We start from the raw sequence: 14,768 nt of genomic DNA, 5'->3' as shown, positions 1-14,768 counted from the left end.
GAGTGAGGACTAATGGGTTAGACCAGGGGGGCTTGGACTCCTAGGTTCTATCCCTGGCTGCGGGAGGTGATTGGGGTTGAGTGGGTTAGATCAGTGGCTCTCAACCTTTCCAGACTACTATACCCCTTTCAGGAGTCTGATTTGTCTTGCATACTCTCAAGTTTCACCTCACTTAAAAACTACTTGCTTACAAAATCAGACATAAAAATAAAAAAGTGTCCCAGCACACTATTGCTGGAAAATTGCTGACTCTCATTTTTACCGTATAATTATAAAATAAATCAATTGGATTATAAATTTTGTGCTTACATTTCAGTGCATAGTATATAGAGCAGTATAAACAAGTCATTGTCTGACATTTTAGGTTGTACCGACTTTGCAAGTGCTTTTTTATGTAGCCTGTTGTAAAACTAGGCAAATATTTAGATGAGTTGATGTACCCCCAGAAGACCTCTCCATACCCCCAGGGGTACACATACCCCTGGTTGAGAACTACTCAGTTAGATCAGGGTGCTAGGACTCCTGGGTTGTATCCCTGGCTATGACTGGCAAGTGGGGTTGAGTGGGTTAGATTGGGGGTGTCACCGTGTGGAGGGACACCGGAGCACAAGTGTTGGCTATCCATGCTTCCTTAGTGGACCCCAATTTAATCGACCCAGAGATCCAAGTGACAATTCAACCCTTCAAGTCCAACTCTTTCAATTTGCCTACAGCCAAGTTGCCTGTCCAGTACAAGGGCTGGTCAGGAACGGGGACTTTTACAGTTTATGATGATTATCCCATCCCCATGCTGTTGGGGGAAGACTTGGCCAATCATGTGAAGCGGGCCAAGAGGGTGGGAATGGTCACCTGCAGCCAGGCTAAGCAAGCCGTGATGCCTAGCTCTGTTCCGGAAACTTCTACCAGGATCCAGTCAGAGGTGATGAAACCGGACCCCATGCCAACTTCAGCAACAGCAGTAGTGAATCCAGTCCCGGAGACCCAGACAGAGCCAGCCCCAGAACCAAAACTGGCCGAACAACCAGCACCAGACCCATTGCCAGCACTGAATCCAGTACTTGAAACCCCAATACCAGAGGGCCCCACCGAACCTGAACCGACAGCAGCCGATAACCCTACACAAGAGGCTCAGCCGGAGCCTGAACCCCAACATAGTGCACCAGCGGACAGCGGTTCATAGTCCACGGAAACAGCCCCATCCCCTACATCGCTTCCAGAGGGACCAAGCCCAGGTCCACAATCCAATGAGGAACTGATATCTCCAGCATCAAGAGAACAGTTCCAGACCAAACAGGAAGCAGATGAAAGCCTCCAGAGAGCTTGGACGGCAGCACGGAGCAACCCACCGCCTCTCAGCTCTTCTAATCGATCCAGGTTTCTTGTAGAAAGAGGACTTTTGTACAAGGAAACTCTTTCCGGTGAACACCAGGACAACTGGCATCCTCAGAGACAGTTGGTAGTTCCAACTAAGTACCGGGTCAAGCTCTTGAGCTTAGCCCACGATCATCCTAGTGGCCATGCTGGGGTGAACAGGACCAAAGACCGTTTGCGGGGGGGGGGTCATTCCACTGGGAGGGAATGGGCAAGGATGTTTCTACCTATGTCTGGTCTTGTGAGGTATGCCAAAGAGTGGGAAAACCCCAAGACCAGGTCAAAGCCCCTCTCCAGCCACTCCCCATCATTGAAGTTCCATTTCAGCGAGTAGCTGTGGATATTCTGGGTCCTTTTCCGAAAAAGACACCCAGAGGAAAGCAGTACATACTGACTTTCATGGATTTTGCCACCCGATGGCCGGAAGCAGTAGCTCTAAGCAACACCAGGGCTAAAAGTGTGTGCCAGGCACTAGCAGACATTTTTGCCAGGGTAGGTTGGCCCTCCGACATCCTCACAGATGCAGGGACTAATTTCCTGGCAGGAACTATGGAAAGCCTTTCGGAAGCTCATGGGGTGAATCACTTGGTTGCCACTCCTTACCACCATCAAACAAATGGCATGGTGGAGAAGTTTAATGGAACTTTGGGGGCCATGATATGTAAATTCGTAAATGAGCACTCCAGTGATTGGGACCTAGTGTTGCAGCAGTTGCTCTTTGCCTACAGAGCTGTACCACATCCTAGTTTAGGGTTTTCACCATTTGAACTTGTATATGGCCGCGATGTTAAGGGGCCATTACAGTTGGTGAAGCGGCAATGGGAGGGATTTACACCTTCTCCAGGAACTAACGTTCTGGACTTTGTAACCAACCTACAAAACACCCTCCGAACCTCTTCAGCCCTTGCGAAAGAAAACCTACAGGATGCTCAAAAAGAGCAAAAAGCCTGGTATGATAAACATGCCAGAGAGCATTCCTTCAAAGTAGGGGACCAGGAATGGAGTCTTAGAACTTTTAGTAAGTAATCTAGCTAGGTATGTGTTAGATTATGATTTCTTTAAATGGCTGAGAAAAGAACTGTGCTGAATAGAATGAATATTCCTGTCTGTGTGTCTTTTTTGTAAGTTAAGGTTTTGCCTAGAGGGATTCTCTATGTTTTGAATCTAATTACCCTGTAAGGTATCTACCATCCTGATTTTACAGAGGTGATTCCTTCACTTCTATTAAAAGTCTTCTTGTAAGAAAACTGAATGCTTTTTTCATTGTTCTAAGATCCAAGGGTTTGGGTCTGTGGTCACCTATGCAAATTGGTGAGGATTTTTCCAAACCTTTCTCAGGAAGTGGGTTGCAAGGGTTGGGAGGATTTTGGGGGGAAAGACGTGTCCAAACTACGTTTTCCCAGTAAACCCAGTTAAAGTTTGGTGGTGGCAGTGGAAATCCAGGGGCAAAGGATAAAATTAATTTGTACCTTGGGGAAGTTTTAACCTAAGCTGGTAAAAGTAAGCTTAGGAGGTTTTCATGCAGGTCCCCACATCTGTACCCTAGAGCTCAGAGTGGGGGAGGAACCTTGACAGTACCATATTAATTCTCTAAAGCCCTTTTATTCCAGAGAATTAAAGGTTTGTCAGTTTACAGCCCAGGGAGGAGATGACGCTGAGTGGCCTGAAGGTGTCTACTACGAAGGGAAAAGTGCTGGTGGTGTGGAAGAGGTGAACCCCTCCATAACCCTTGGGCATATGCAGCGACAGCAGATCTAGGAGCTGTGCACTAGCTATGCGCCAACGTTCTCAGCCACCCCAGGACTGACTGTACGGGCATACCACTCCACTGACACAGGTAATGCTCACCCAATTAAAGTCCAACCTTACCGGGTGTCTCCTCAAGCTAAAACTGCTATAGAACGGGAGATCCAGGATATGCTACAGATGGGGGTAATCCGCCCCTCTGGAAGTGCATGGGCATCTCCAGTGGTTCTGGTTCCCAAACCAGATGGGGAGATACGTTTTTGCATGGACTACCGTAAGCTAAATGCTGTAACTCGCCCAGACAACTATCCAATGCCACACACAGATGAACTATTAGAGAAACTGGGATGGGCCAGTTCTCTACCTTGGACTTAACCAAGGGGTACTGGCAGGTACCGCTAGATGAATCCGCCAAGGAAAGGTCAGCCTTCACCACCCATGTCGGGCTGTCTGAATTTAATGTACTCCCTTTCAGGCTGCGGAATGCACCCGCCACCTTCCAAAGACTTGTAGATGGTCTCCTAGTGGGATTAGGAGAATATGCAGTCGCCTACCTTGACGATGTGGCCATATTTTTGGATTCCAGGGCAGAACACCTGGAACATCTACAAAAAGTCTTTGAGCGCATAAGGGAGGCAGGACTAACTGTTAAGGCTAAGAAGTGTCAAATAGGCCTAAAGAGAGTGACTTACCTTGGACACCAGGTGGGTCAAGGAACTATCAGCCCCCTACAGGCCAAAGTGGATGTTATCCAAAAGTGACCTGTCCCAAGGTCAAAGAAACAGGTCCAATCCTTCTTAGGTTTGGCCAGTTATTACAGGCGATTTGTACCGCAATACAGCCAAATCGCCGCCCCACTGACACACCTAACCAAAAAGATTCATAGATACTAAGGTCAGAAGGGACCATTATGATCATCTAGTCTGACCTTCTGCACAATGCAGGCCACAGAATTTCACCCACCCAGTCCTGCGAAAAACCTCTCACCTATGTCTGAGCTATTGAAGTCCTCAAATCGTGCTTTAAAGACTTCAAGGAGCAGAGAATCCTCCAGTAAGTGACCCGTGCCCCATGCTACAGAGGAAGGCGAAAAACCTCCAGGGCCTCTTCCAATCTGCCCTGGAGTAAAATTCCTTCCCGACCCCAAATATGGCGATCAGCTAAACCCTGAGCATATGGGCAAGATTCACCAGCCAGATACTACAGAAAATTCTTTCCTGGGTAACTCAGATCCCACCCCATCTAATATCCCATCACAGGCCATTGGGCCTATTTACCATGAATATTTAATTACCAAAACCATGTTATCCCATCATACCATCTCCTTCATAAACTTATCAAGTTTAATCTTAAAGCCAGATAGATCTTTTGCCCCACTGCTTCCCTTGGAAGGCTATTCCAAAACTTCACTTCTCTGATGGTTAGAAACCTTCATCTAATTTCAAGTCTAAACTTCCTGGTGGCCAGTTTATATCCATTTGTTCTTGTGTCCACATTGACACTGAGCTTAAATAATTCCTCTCCCTCCCTGGTATTTATCCCTCTGATATATTTATAGAGAGCAATCATATCTCCCCTCAACCTTCTTTTGGTTTGGCTAAACAAGCCAAGCTCCTTGAGTCTCCTTTCATAAGACAGGTTTTCCATTCCTCGGATCATCCTAGTAGCCCTTCTCTGTACCTGTTCCAGTTTGAATTCATTCTTCTTAAACATGGTAGACCAGAACTGCACACAGTATTCCAGATGAGGTCTCACCAGTGCCTTGTATAAAGATACTAAAACCTCCTTATCCCTACTGGAAATACCTCTCCTGATGCATCCCAAGACCGCATTAGCTTTTTTCACAGCCATATCACACTGGCAGCTCATAGTTATTCTATGATCAACCAATACTCCAAGGTCCTTCTCCTCCTCCATTACTTCTAATTGATGCATCCCCAGCTTATAACTAAAATTCTTGTTATTAATCCCTAAATGCATGACCTTACACTTCTCACTAATAAATTTCATCCTATTACTATTAATCCAGTTTTCAAGGTCATCCAGGTCATCCTGTATGATATCCCCGTCCTTCAATAAATTGGCAATACCTCCTAGCTTTGTATCATCCGCAAACTTTATTAGCACACTCCCACTTTTTGTGCCAAGGTCAGTAATAAAAAGATTAAATAAGATTGGTCCCAAAACCGATCCTTGAGGAACTCCACTGGTAACCTCCCTCCAGCCTGACAGTTCACCTTTCAGTAGGACCCATTGTAGCCTCCCCTTTAACCAATTCCTTATCCACCTTTCAATTTTCATATTGATCCCCATCTTTTCCAATTTAACTAATAATTCCCCATGTGGCACGGTATCAAATGCCTTACTGAAATCTAGGTAAATTAGATCCACTGAGTTTCCTTTGTCTAAAAAATCTGTTACTTTCTCAAAGAAGGAGATCAGGTTGGTTTGGCACGATGTACCTTTTGTAAAACTATGTTGTATTTTGTCCCATTTACCATTGACCTGAAATGTCCTTAACTATCTTCTCCTTCAAAATTTTTTCCAAGACCTTGCATACTACATATGTCAAACTAACAGGCCTATAGTTACCCGGATCACCTTTTCCCCCTCTCTTAAAAATAGGAACTATGTTGGCAATTCTCCAATCATACGGTACAGCCCCTGAGTTTACAGATTCATTAAAAATTCTTGCTAATGGGCTTGCAATTTCATGTGCCAATTCCTTTAATATTCTTGGATGAAGATTATCTGGGCCCCCGATTTAGTCCCATTAAGCTGTTTGAGTTTCACTTCTACCTCAGATATGGTAATATCTACCTCCATATCCTCATTCCCATTTGTCATGCTACCATTATCCCTAAGATCCTCTTTAGCCTTATTAAAGACTGAGGCAAAGTATTTGTTTAGATATTGGGCCATGCCTAGATTATCTTTGACCTCCACTCCATCCTCAGTATTTAGCGGTCCCACTTCTTCTTTCTTTGTTTTCTTCTTATTTATATGGCTATAGAACCTTTTACTGTTGGTTTTAATTCCCTTTGCAAGGTCCAACTCAACTTGACTTTTAGCCTTTCTCACTTTATCCCTACATGTTCTGACCTCAATAAGGTATCTTTCCTTGCTGATCCCTCCCATCTTCCACTCCCTGTATGCTTTCTGCTTTTTCTTAATCACCTCTCTGAGATGCTTGCTCATCCAGCTTGATCTACAACTCCTGCCTATGAATTTTTTCCCCTTTCTTGGGCTGCAGGCTTCCAATAGCTTCTTCAGCTTTGATTTAAAATAATTCCAGGCCTCCACTACCTTTAGATCCTTAAGTTCTTCAGTCCAATCCACTTCCCTAACTAATTTCCTTAATTTTTGAAAGTCAGCCTTTTTGAAATCAAAAACCCTAGCTGCAGATTTATTTTTGTTAATCCTTCCATTCAGTTTGAACTGAATTAGCTCATGATCACTTGAGCCAAGATTATCCCCTACAACCATTTCTTCTATGAGGTCCTCACTACTCACCAAAACCAAATCTAAAATGGCATCCCCTCTAGTCGGTTCAGCAACTACTTGCTGAAGGAATCCATCAGCTATCGCATCTAGGAAAATCTGAGCCCTATTATTATTACTAGCACTCGTCCTCCAGTCTATATCTGGGAAGTTAAAGTCTCCCATGATCACACAGTTTCCATTAGTATTTACTTTATTAAAAACATTAAAAAGGGCTCTATCCATATCCAAATTAGATCCCGGCGGTCTATAGCACACCCCAAGCACTATCCCAGGGGAGGATCTAGTAGTTTTCTTCCCCAGTGTAAGTTTTGCCCAGACGGACTCTGTCTTATCCATTCCATCGCTTCTTATTTCTTTACATTCTACCTCATCATTGATATACAGTGCTACTCCACCACCTTTACCTTTATTTCGGTCTTTCCTAAACAGCACATACTCTTCAATACCTGTAGTTCAGTCATGACTACTATTCCACCCTGTTTCTGTTATCCCTAGAATATCTGGTTTCACTTCCTGCACCAGTAGCTCTAGTTCCTCCATTTTGTTACCTAGGCTCCTCGCATTGGTGTACAAACATCTTAATTTTTGCTGTTTGGCCTCGCTCGCATTCTGTACCCGATTAGGCACGGTCATTCTACAGCCAGTATAACCTATTAGACTGGAATCCACACTGCCCTTCCTCCTTATATACATTCTCCTACCCATGGCTGTATCCTTTCTTACTTCGTTTTCTTCCCTCTCAATGCTAAAATCCGGCATGGAGATAACCTGGACATCTCCCAAACATCTCCCCCAAATTCCTAGTTTAAAGCTCTCTTAATCAGTTGTGCCAGCCTCCATAGAAGTCTATTTCCTTCCCTACTCAGATGAAGTCCATCCCGAGAGAACTGTCCTCTGTCTATGAATGCCTCCCAGTGGCCATACATCCCAAAGCCCTCCTTATAGCACCACTGCCTAAGCCATCTGTTGATAGTCATAATCTTGTCACACCTTTGTTGCCCTTCTCTAGGAACAGGCAGGATCCCACTAAAGATTACCTGAGCCTCAATTTCCTTAGGCGTCTTCCCCAGCCTAGCATAGTCTCCCTTAATACTTTCCAGCGAGAATCTAGCCGTATCATTTGTTCCCACATGAAGGATAATTAGGGGATTCTTTCCTGCTCCCTTTAGGATCCTTTTCAACCTTAGGTCTACATCCTGTATCTTAGCACCTGGAAGGCAGCATACCCTTCTATTCTCTGGATCAGCTCTGGTTACAGGCCTGACTATTCTTCTCAGTAAAGAGTCCCCGATCACATAGACCTGCCTTTTCCTAGTGACGGTGCTATTCTCCAGTCTATCCCGTTTCCTCTGCCTGCAAGTTCTTTCCAGTCCTATTCTCCCTTGTAATCCTCTTCAACCCATCCTGTATCCTCCTGGGGCTCATATTTGGTGTAGTCTCCATTAACTCTTCCCCTTTTCCTATAGGACTAGCCGCTCTTCTCTTCTTCCTTGCCTTTCCACCTTCAGTGATTACCTACTGAGCCCCTTCTTCATTTTCCAACTCTGAAAAACCTATTCTTGAGCTCTGTTTCTCCTTCACTAGCCCGTCTTTTCTTCTGCCTGGTTCTTTTAGTCACATGCTTCCACTGACCACTTTCCTCACCCAGTCTCCCATCAGAATTCCCCAGTCCTGCTTCCATCTGCAAGTCTGAGCTTTTCCCTTCAGATACCTCATGTCTTTGCTCCATAATCTGCTCAAACCCCTTCCTAAAATCAAACAGACTTTCCACCTGCATCTCCAAACCTCAGATCTTTTCCTCCATCAGCTCTATCTGACGGCATTTCATGCAGACAAAACTCTTACCAGGTACCCCCTCCAGGATCATGGACATACCGCAGCTTCCACATTCAGTCATCCTCATTGTGTCTTCCACGACATGGGTCACTCCCACTGCTGCCTCTGTATCTGTCACAGCCTTCCCACCTAAACCCTGTTAATCTGGGAAACACAAACCACACCAAAACACCACCCCCCCACAGCAAAAACAAACCCCAAACAAGCACCACAAGACAAACTCCCCTTTCAAACTCCCCTGTTTACAGATCTGTTTGCTGGCTCCTGTGCCGTTGCAGCTGTCTGTGAAGAAACAGCCAAATGCCGTTCAGTGGACAGAAGAGTGTCAGAAGGCCTTTAACCAGCTTAAAGCGACACTCATGTCTGACCCTGTGCTAAAGGCCCCAGACTTTGACAAACCGTTCCTAGTAACCACAGATGTGTCCGAGTGTGGTGTGGGAGCAGTTTTAATGCAGGAAGGACCGGATCAAGAATTCCACCCTGTCGTGTTTCTCAGCAAGAAGCTGTCTGAGAGGGAAAGCCACTGGTCAGCCATTGAAAAAGAATGTTACGCCATTGTCTACGCTCTGGAAAAGCTACACCCATATGTTTGGGGACGGCGTTTCCACCTGCAAACCGACCATGCTGTGCTACGGTGGCTTCATACCGCCATGGGAAATAACAAAAAACGTATTCGGTGGAGTTTAGCTCTCCAAGATTTTGATTTCGACATCCAACGCATCTCAGGAGCTTCTAACAAAGTGGCTGATGCACTCTCCCGTGAAAGTTTCCCAGAATCAACTGGTTAAAATCGTCCTTGAGATGGGGAAAATATTGTTAGTCTTTATATACTTGGTAGTATATTTAGAGGTGCCTGTGTCTTATTAACTCTGTTTTTTCCTAGAGCTCCAGGAAGAAATCACAGCCAGGGTTTCACCCTATCTATGATTTGGGAGGCATGTCATAAATATAAAGGGAAGGGTAAACACTTTTAAAATCCCTCCCGGCCAGAGGAAAAACCCTTTCACCTGTAAAGTGTTAAGAAGCTAGGATAACCTCGCTGGCACCTGACCAAAATGACCAATGAGGAGACAAGATACTTTCAAAGCTGGAGGAGGGGAGAAACAAAGGTTCTCTCTGTCTGTGTGATGCTTTTGCTGGGAACAGAAAAGGAATGGAGTCTTAGAACTTAGTAAGTAATCTAGCTAGATATGCATTAGATTCTGTTTTGTTTAAATGACTGATAAAATAAGCTGTGCTGAATGGAATGTATATTCCTGTTTTTGTGTCTTTTTGTAACTTAAAGTTTTGACTAGAGGGATTCTCTTTGTTTTGAATCTGATTACCCTGTAAGGTATTTACCATCCTGATTTTACAGAGGTGATTCTTTTACTTTTTCTTCAATTAAAATTCTTTTTTTTAGAACCTGATTGCTTTTTCCTTGTTCTTAAGATCCAAGGGTTTGGGTCTGTGTTCACCTATGCAAATTGGTGAGGATTTTTATCAAGCCTTCCCCAGGAAAGGGGATGTAGGGTTTGGGGAGGATTTTGGGGAGAAAGATGTTTCCAAGTGGGCTCTTTCCCTGTTATATATTTGTTACACGCTTGGTGGTGGCAGGAATAAAGTCCAAGGGCAAAAGTTAAAATAGTTTGTACCTTGGGGAAGTTTTAACCTAAGCTGGTAAAAATAAGCTTAGGGGGTTTTCATGCAGGTCCCCACATCTGTACCCTAGAGTTCAGAGTGGGGAAGGAACCTTGACAGCAAGTCATGCCTGACCAACCTGATTGCCTTCTATGATGAAATAACTGGCTCTGTGGATATAGGGAAAGCAGTGGATGTGATATATATCTTGACTTTAGCAAAGCTTTCGATATGGTCTCCCACAGTTTTCTTGCCAGCAAGTTAAAAAAGTATGGATTGGATGAATGGACTATATGGTGGATAGAAAGTTGGCTAGATTGTTGGGCTCAACAGGTAGTGATCAATGGCTCAATGTCTGGTTGGCAGCCGATATCAAGCGGAATGCCCCAGGGCTCAGTCCTGGGGCTGATTTTGTTCAACATCCTTTTTTTAATGATCTGAATGATGGGATGAATTGCACCCTCAGGAAGTTTGCAGATGACACTAAGCTGGGGGAAGAGGTAGATACGCTGGAGGGTAGTGATAGGGTCCGGAGTGACCTAGACAAATTGGAGATCTGATGAGGTTCAACAAGGACAAAGACTCCACTGTGCTAACCCCAAATGCTTTTGTTTTGCTTGTAACCTTTAAGCTGGACCTCAAGAAGGTTATTCCTGATGCTTAATCTTTAGAAGTGTTTTTTTTAATCTATCAGTAGCCTGAATTCCCAGATGTATTTTCTTTCTTTTTGTTTTTAATAAAATTTATCTTTTTTAAGAACAGGATTGGATTTTTTTTGTCCTAAGAGGTTTGTGCACATGTTGTTTAGTTAACTGGTGGCAACAGCTGATTTCCTTTGTTTTTCTTTCCCAACTCTTCCCCAAAGTGGTGGTGAAAGGGCTTGAGGGTACCCCACCAGAAGGAATATCCAAGTGCGCCTTCCTGGATCCTCAAAGGGGTTTTGCACTTGGGTTGTGGCAGCATCTACCCATCCAAGGTCAGAGAAAAACTGTAACCTCTGGAGTTTAATACCAGCCTGGAGTGGCCAGTATTAATTTTTAGAATCCTTTTGGCCCCCCAACTTACGCACTCAAAGTGCCAGAGTGGGGAATCAGCTTTGACAATCCCATTGGCTCCAAGGGAGCTACAATTGATTTGCACCAGATGGGGATCTGACCCTTCATATTTGTTCAGTCTCTCTGACATACCTACAATTAGTGTGAATTAAACAGCTAGAAGATATCATGTGGCTTTGCACCTGCAGCCTCATGAGCCTTTTATTTTAGTGTTGTCTGCAGGAAGAAAACATTTAATGGCTGAGAAAGAAAGAAAGAAAGAAAGAAAGAAAGAAAGAAAGAAAGAAAGAAAGAAAGAAAGAAAGAAAGAAAGAAAGAAAGAAAGAAGGTTCATTCATCCTAGTAGAAATTGAAAATCAGATACAGAAAATCTTAGCAACACTGAATTCCTCCAAAGTTCTGTCCCCAGTGGGAATGAATCTCTCTGTAGCCATTAAAAGTTACACTCAATCCCATTGGGCAGATTACTAAGAAAGTGCAGACTGGTTTGGAACTTTTGTCTCATCTTCAGTTCAGATTCAGAGGCAAAGAATATGGATCAGAAAGTGTGTAATGAACTAGATTCCCAGTCGGTGTAAATCAGACATAGCTCCATTGGAGTTAATGAGGCCAGATTTCCAGCTGGTCATAACTTACATGGCTCTATGGCAGTTTTAGGGTCAGATCCCCAGCTAATGGAAATCCAAATTGCGCCAATGAAATCAAAGAGCCAAATCTCCACTTGGTGTAAACAGCCCTAATTACTCGGAACTGAATGGAACTGTATCAATTTACACCAGTTTAGGACGTTGCACTGAGCTTTTAGTGTTTGCCTCTGGCTGCTTCTTAGTGACCAACATCAAACAGCCAGAGCAGCCTGGGCTGTGGGTTCCTCTGGTGGCTGTATCTCAAGAGCTGCTGATGCAACACAGGGGAAAAAAATCTCTGCTCTCTCAGAGCTGATTATATGATGTTAATGAAGAAACCAGCTCTGGTCACATTGGACTCCAAGCTACTGTAGGTCACATGTCTGTGCTACAAATATATAGTTCATTCTGTAGTTTCCTTCACACACACTTTGGGCCTCAGCCCTTGCCTTGTTTTTAGCCACTCATCCATCCATGGTTGCTGCCATTGTGTGAGAGCAAGGGCAAATGCTGATCCCGCACTGTAGAATTAGGGTCAACTAGGGCAGGTGTCAGGGTGGTTTCCTCCAGAGGTGAGATCAGAGCTGTGACCCTGTCTTGAAGCCTGCACAAGCCAGGATATGTTTCAGAGCTGGGAGTGGCTTTCTGCCCCAATCCTATTTAGTCCTTCACTTCTCACCAAGCCTGCCTGAAGAAGGGAGCGCCTATCTCTGGAATGGATCCCTGTCTGCAAGGAACTGCAGAGAGACCCAGCAACTCAAAAAATATGATGAAGCGGCAGGGAAATGGATGTTGGATAATACAGAGATGGGAGCATTATTGACAGATCTATAGATAGACAATGGCTGAAGGGATCTGGCAGTGGACTGTCAAATGCATCACAGACTGGGAAACATTTCACAAAGACCAACTTTGTAAGTTTGCTATTTCAGTTAAATATTTTGGGGTATTATTATGTTGCAGAAATTTAATTCTAGAACTACGAATTACAACTGAAACTCTTTAAATCTTTTACTATCATTTAATCCCACATCTAGAGCTCCTCTTTTTTTCTGCAGCAGAAAAAAAACACAATTTTCATAGAAATTGTGAAAACCAAACATTTTTTGTTTTTAACTGAGAACCAAACAATTGCTGGTAAAAATTGTGTGAAACTGGAAAATTTTCACTGAAGTAATTGAATTTTTTTTCCAATATATAACGTTATTTTTAATGATAGCAGAGAATGCCTATGAAAATATCTTCAGCTGAAATCCCAGTTTTCCTGGAAAGTGGAAATCAGGCAACATTAGCTTTTTAGTATTTTAGCTTCATCCCCAAGTTTGCAGCCTGGTGTCTGGACCAATAGGGGAATTATCTTGTCTAGATCATTGGGGTTGAATGTGCTTTGCTCCATCCTTCATACTGTATTTTATCAATCCACATCCTGAGCCAGATCTTCAGATGGTGTCAACAGATGCAGCTCCATTGACTTTAAGGGAGCTGTGTCAATTTACACTCGTGAGTTAACTCACCACTTCTTGTTAATGGCAATGACGAGTGCTGGGCACAATTGACACTTTTATCAAGAGATATTAATGAGGGGAATCAGGGCCATTTTCTCTGTAGCTCTAATCCTGACCTCCTTCCTTCCACAGCCATCACACAATGAACTGAGAAAGAAAATGTCCAACCAAACCATCCTGACCGAGTTCCTTCTCCTGGGATTCTCTGATGTTCAGGAGCTGCAGATTTTGCACTTTGTGGTGTTTCTGCTGATTTACCTGGCAGCCCTGATGGGGAATCTTCTCATTCTCATGGTTGTAGCCCTGAACCACCACCTTCACACCCCCATGTACTTCCTCCTGATGAATCTGTCTATCCTAGATCTTGGCTCCATCTCTGTCACCATCCCCAAATCCATGGCCAATTCCCTCACAAACACCAGGGTGATTTCTTATCCTGGATGTGTCGCCCAAGTGTTTCTCTTTCTCCTCTTCACTGCAGCTGATTTTGCCTTACTCACTATCATGGCATATGACAGATATGTCGCCATCTGCCAACCACTGCACTACGAGAGCATAATGAACAGGGGAGCTTGTGTCCAAATGGCAGCCAGTGCCTGGATTACTGGTATAGTCTACACTTCACTGCACACTGGGAACACCTTCAGGTTACACTTCTGCCAGTCCAATGTCATCAACCAGTTCTTCTGTGAAATCCCCCAGCTACTCAAGCTTGCCTGCTCTGACTCATACCTCAGTGAAATTGGGCTTCTTGCCTTTAGTGTGTTTTTAAGTTTAAACTGCTTTGTTTTTATAATTGTGTCTTATGTTCAGATCTTCAAAACCGTGCTGAGAATCCCCTCTGAGCAGGGCCGGCATAAAGCCTTCTCCACCTGCCTCCCTCACCTCACTGTGGTCTCTTTGTTACTTTCCACTGGCTTCTTTGCCTACCTGGAATCCACCTCCAGCTCAGCATCAGGGCTGGATCTCATGGTGGCTGTTCTCTATTCTGTGGTGCCTCCAGTGATGAATCCGATCATCTACAGCATGAGGAATACGGAGATCAAAGCTGCATCAAAGAAACTGATTGTGTGGAGGTTATTCACCAACAAAAAAAATGTCCGTCATTGATCCTTGGCTGTGATTTCATTCTGGGCTTCTTTATAGTAATAATCAATTGCTTCCTTGAGAAATAAGGTGCAATCTGTTTATGATGTCATAAAATCTGCACTAATTCCATGGAAGTCAAATGAGTAAGTTTAGGATTACACCATGTACATAATATCAGAATCTATATGTCTATCCATAAATCTACATAGACACGTATCTATCTGTCTTGGGGATTTATACTGTGACCATCACCATGCTGCACAGAATATCTATAGCTATTGCTAACTCACTAGTGGGCTTTGTGATGTCTCTTCCTCTTCTCTCTTTTTGGGATGAAAACTCTGCTTGGGTATGAGAGGTTTGGCTTGTGTGTTTGCTTGATTTTTTTCTTTTTCATGTTGCTGATTCATTGGTTG

At 43.9% G+C, this 14,768-nt stretch overlaps 1 protein-coding gene across 1 annotated transcript; it reads left to right on the top strand.

The window, feature by feature from the left end:
* Positions 1 to 13,422: 13,422 nt before the first annotated feature.
* LOC141997509 (olfactory receptor 14A16-like) lies at positions 13,423 to 14,373 on the top strand. The gene has a single exon (XM_074969888.1). The coding sequence runs from the start codon at positions 13,423 to 13,425 to the stop codon at positions 14,371 to 14,373; it is 951 nt and encodes a 316-aa protein (XP_074825989.1).
* The last annotated feature ends 395 nt before the right edge of the window (positions 14,374 to 14,768 follow it).

Source organism: Natator depressus, chromosome 13 (genome assembly GCF_965152275.1).
Source record: "Natator depressus isolate rNatDep1 chromosome 13, rNatDep2.hap1, whole genome shotgun sequence".
Classification (NCBI taxonomy): domain Eukaryota; kingdom Metazoa; phylum Chordata; order Testudines; family Cheloniidae; genus Natator; species Natator depressus.
Note: the sequence above shows the minus strand (reverse complement) of the source record. Positions and strands in the feature narration are given on the sequence as shown.

What these genes read in the sequence shown, in the direction of transcription:
- LOC141997509 (XM_074969888.1), top strand. Translation starts at nt 13,423, where the DNA reads ATGTCCAACCAAACCATCCTGACCGAGTTCCTTCTCCTGGGATTCTCT.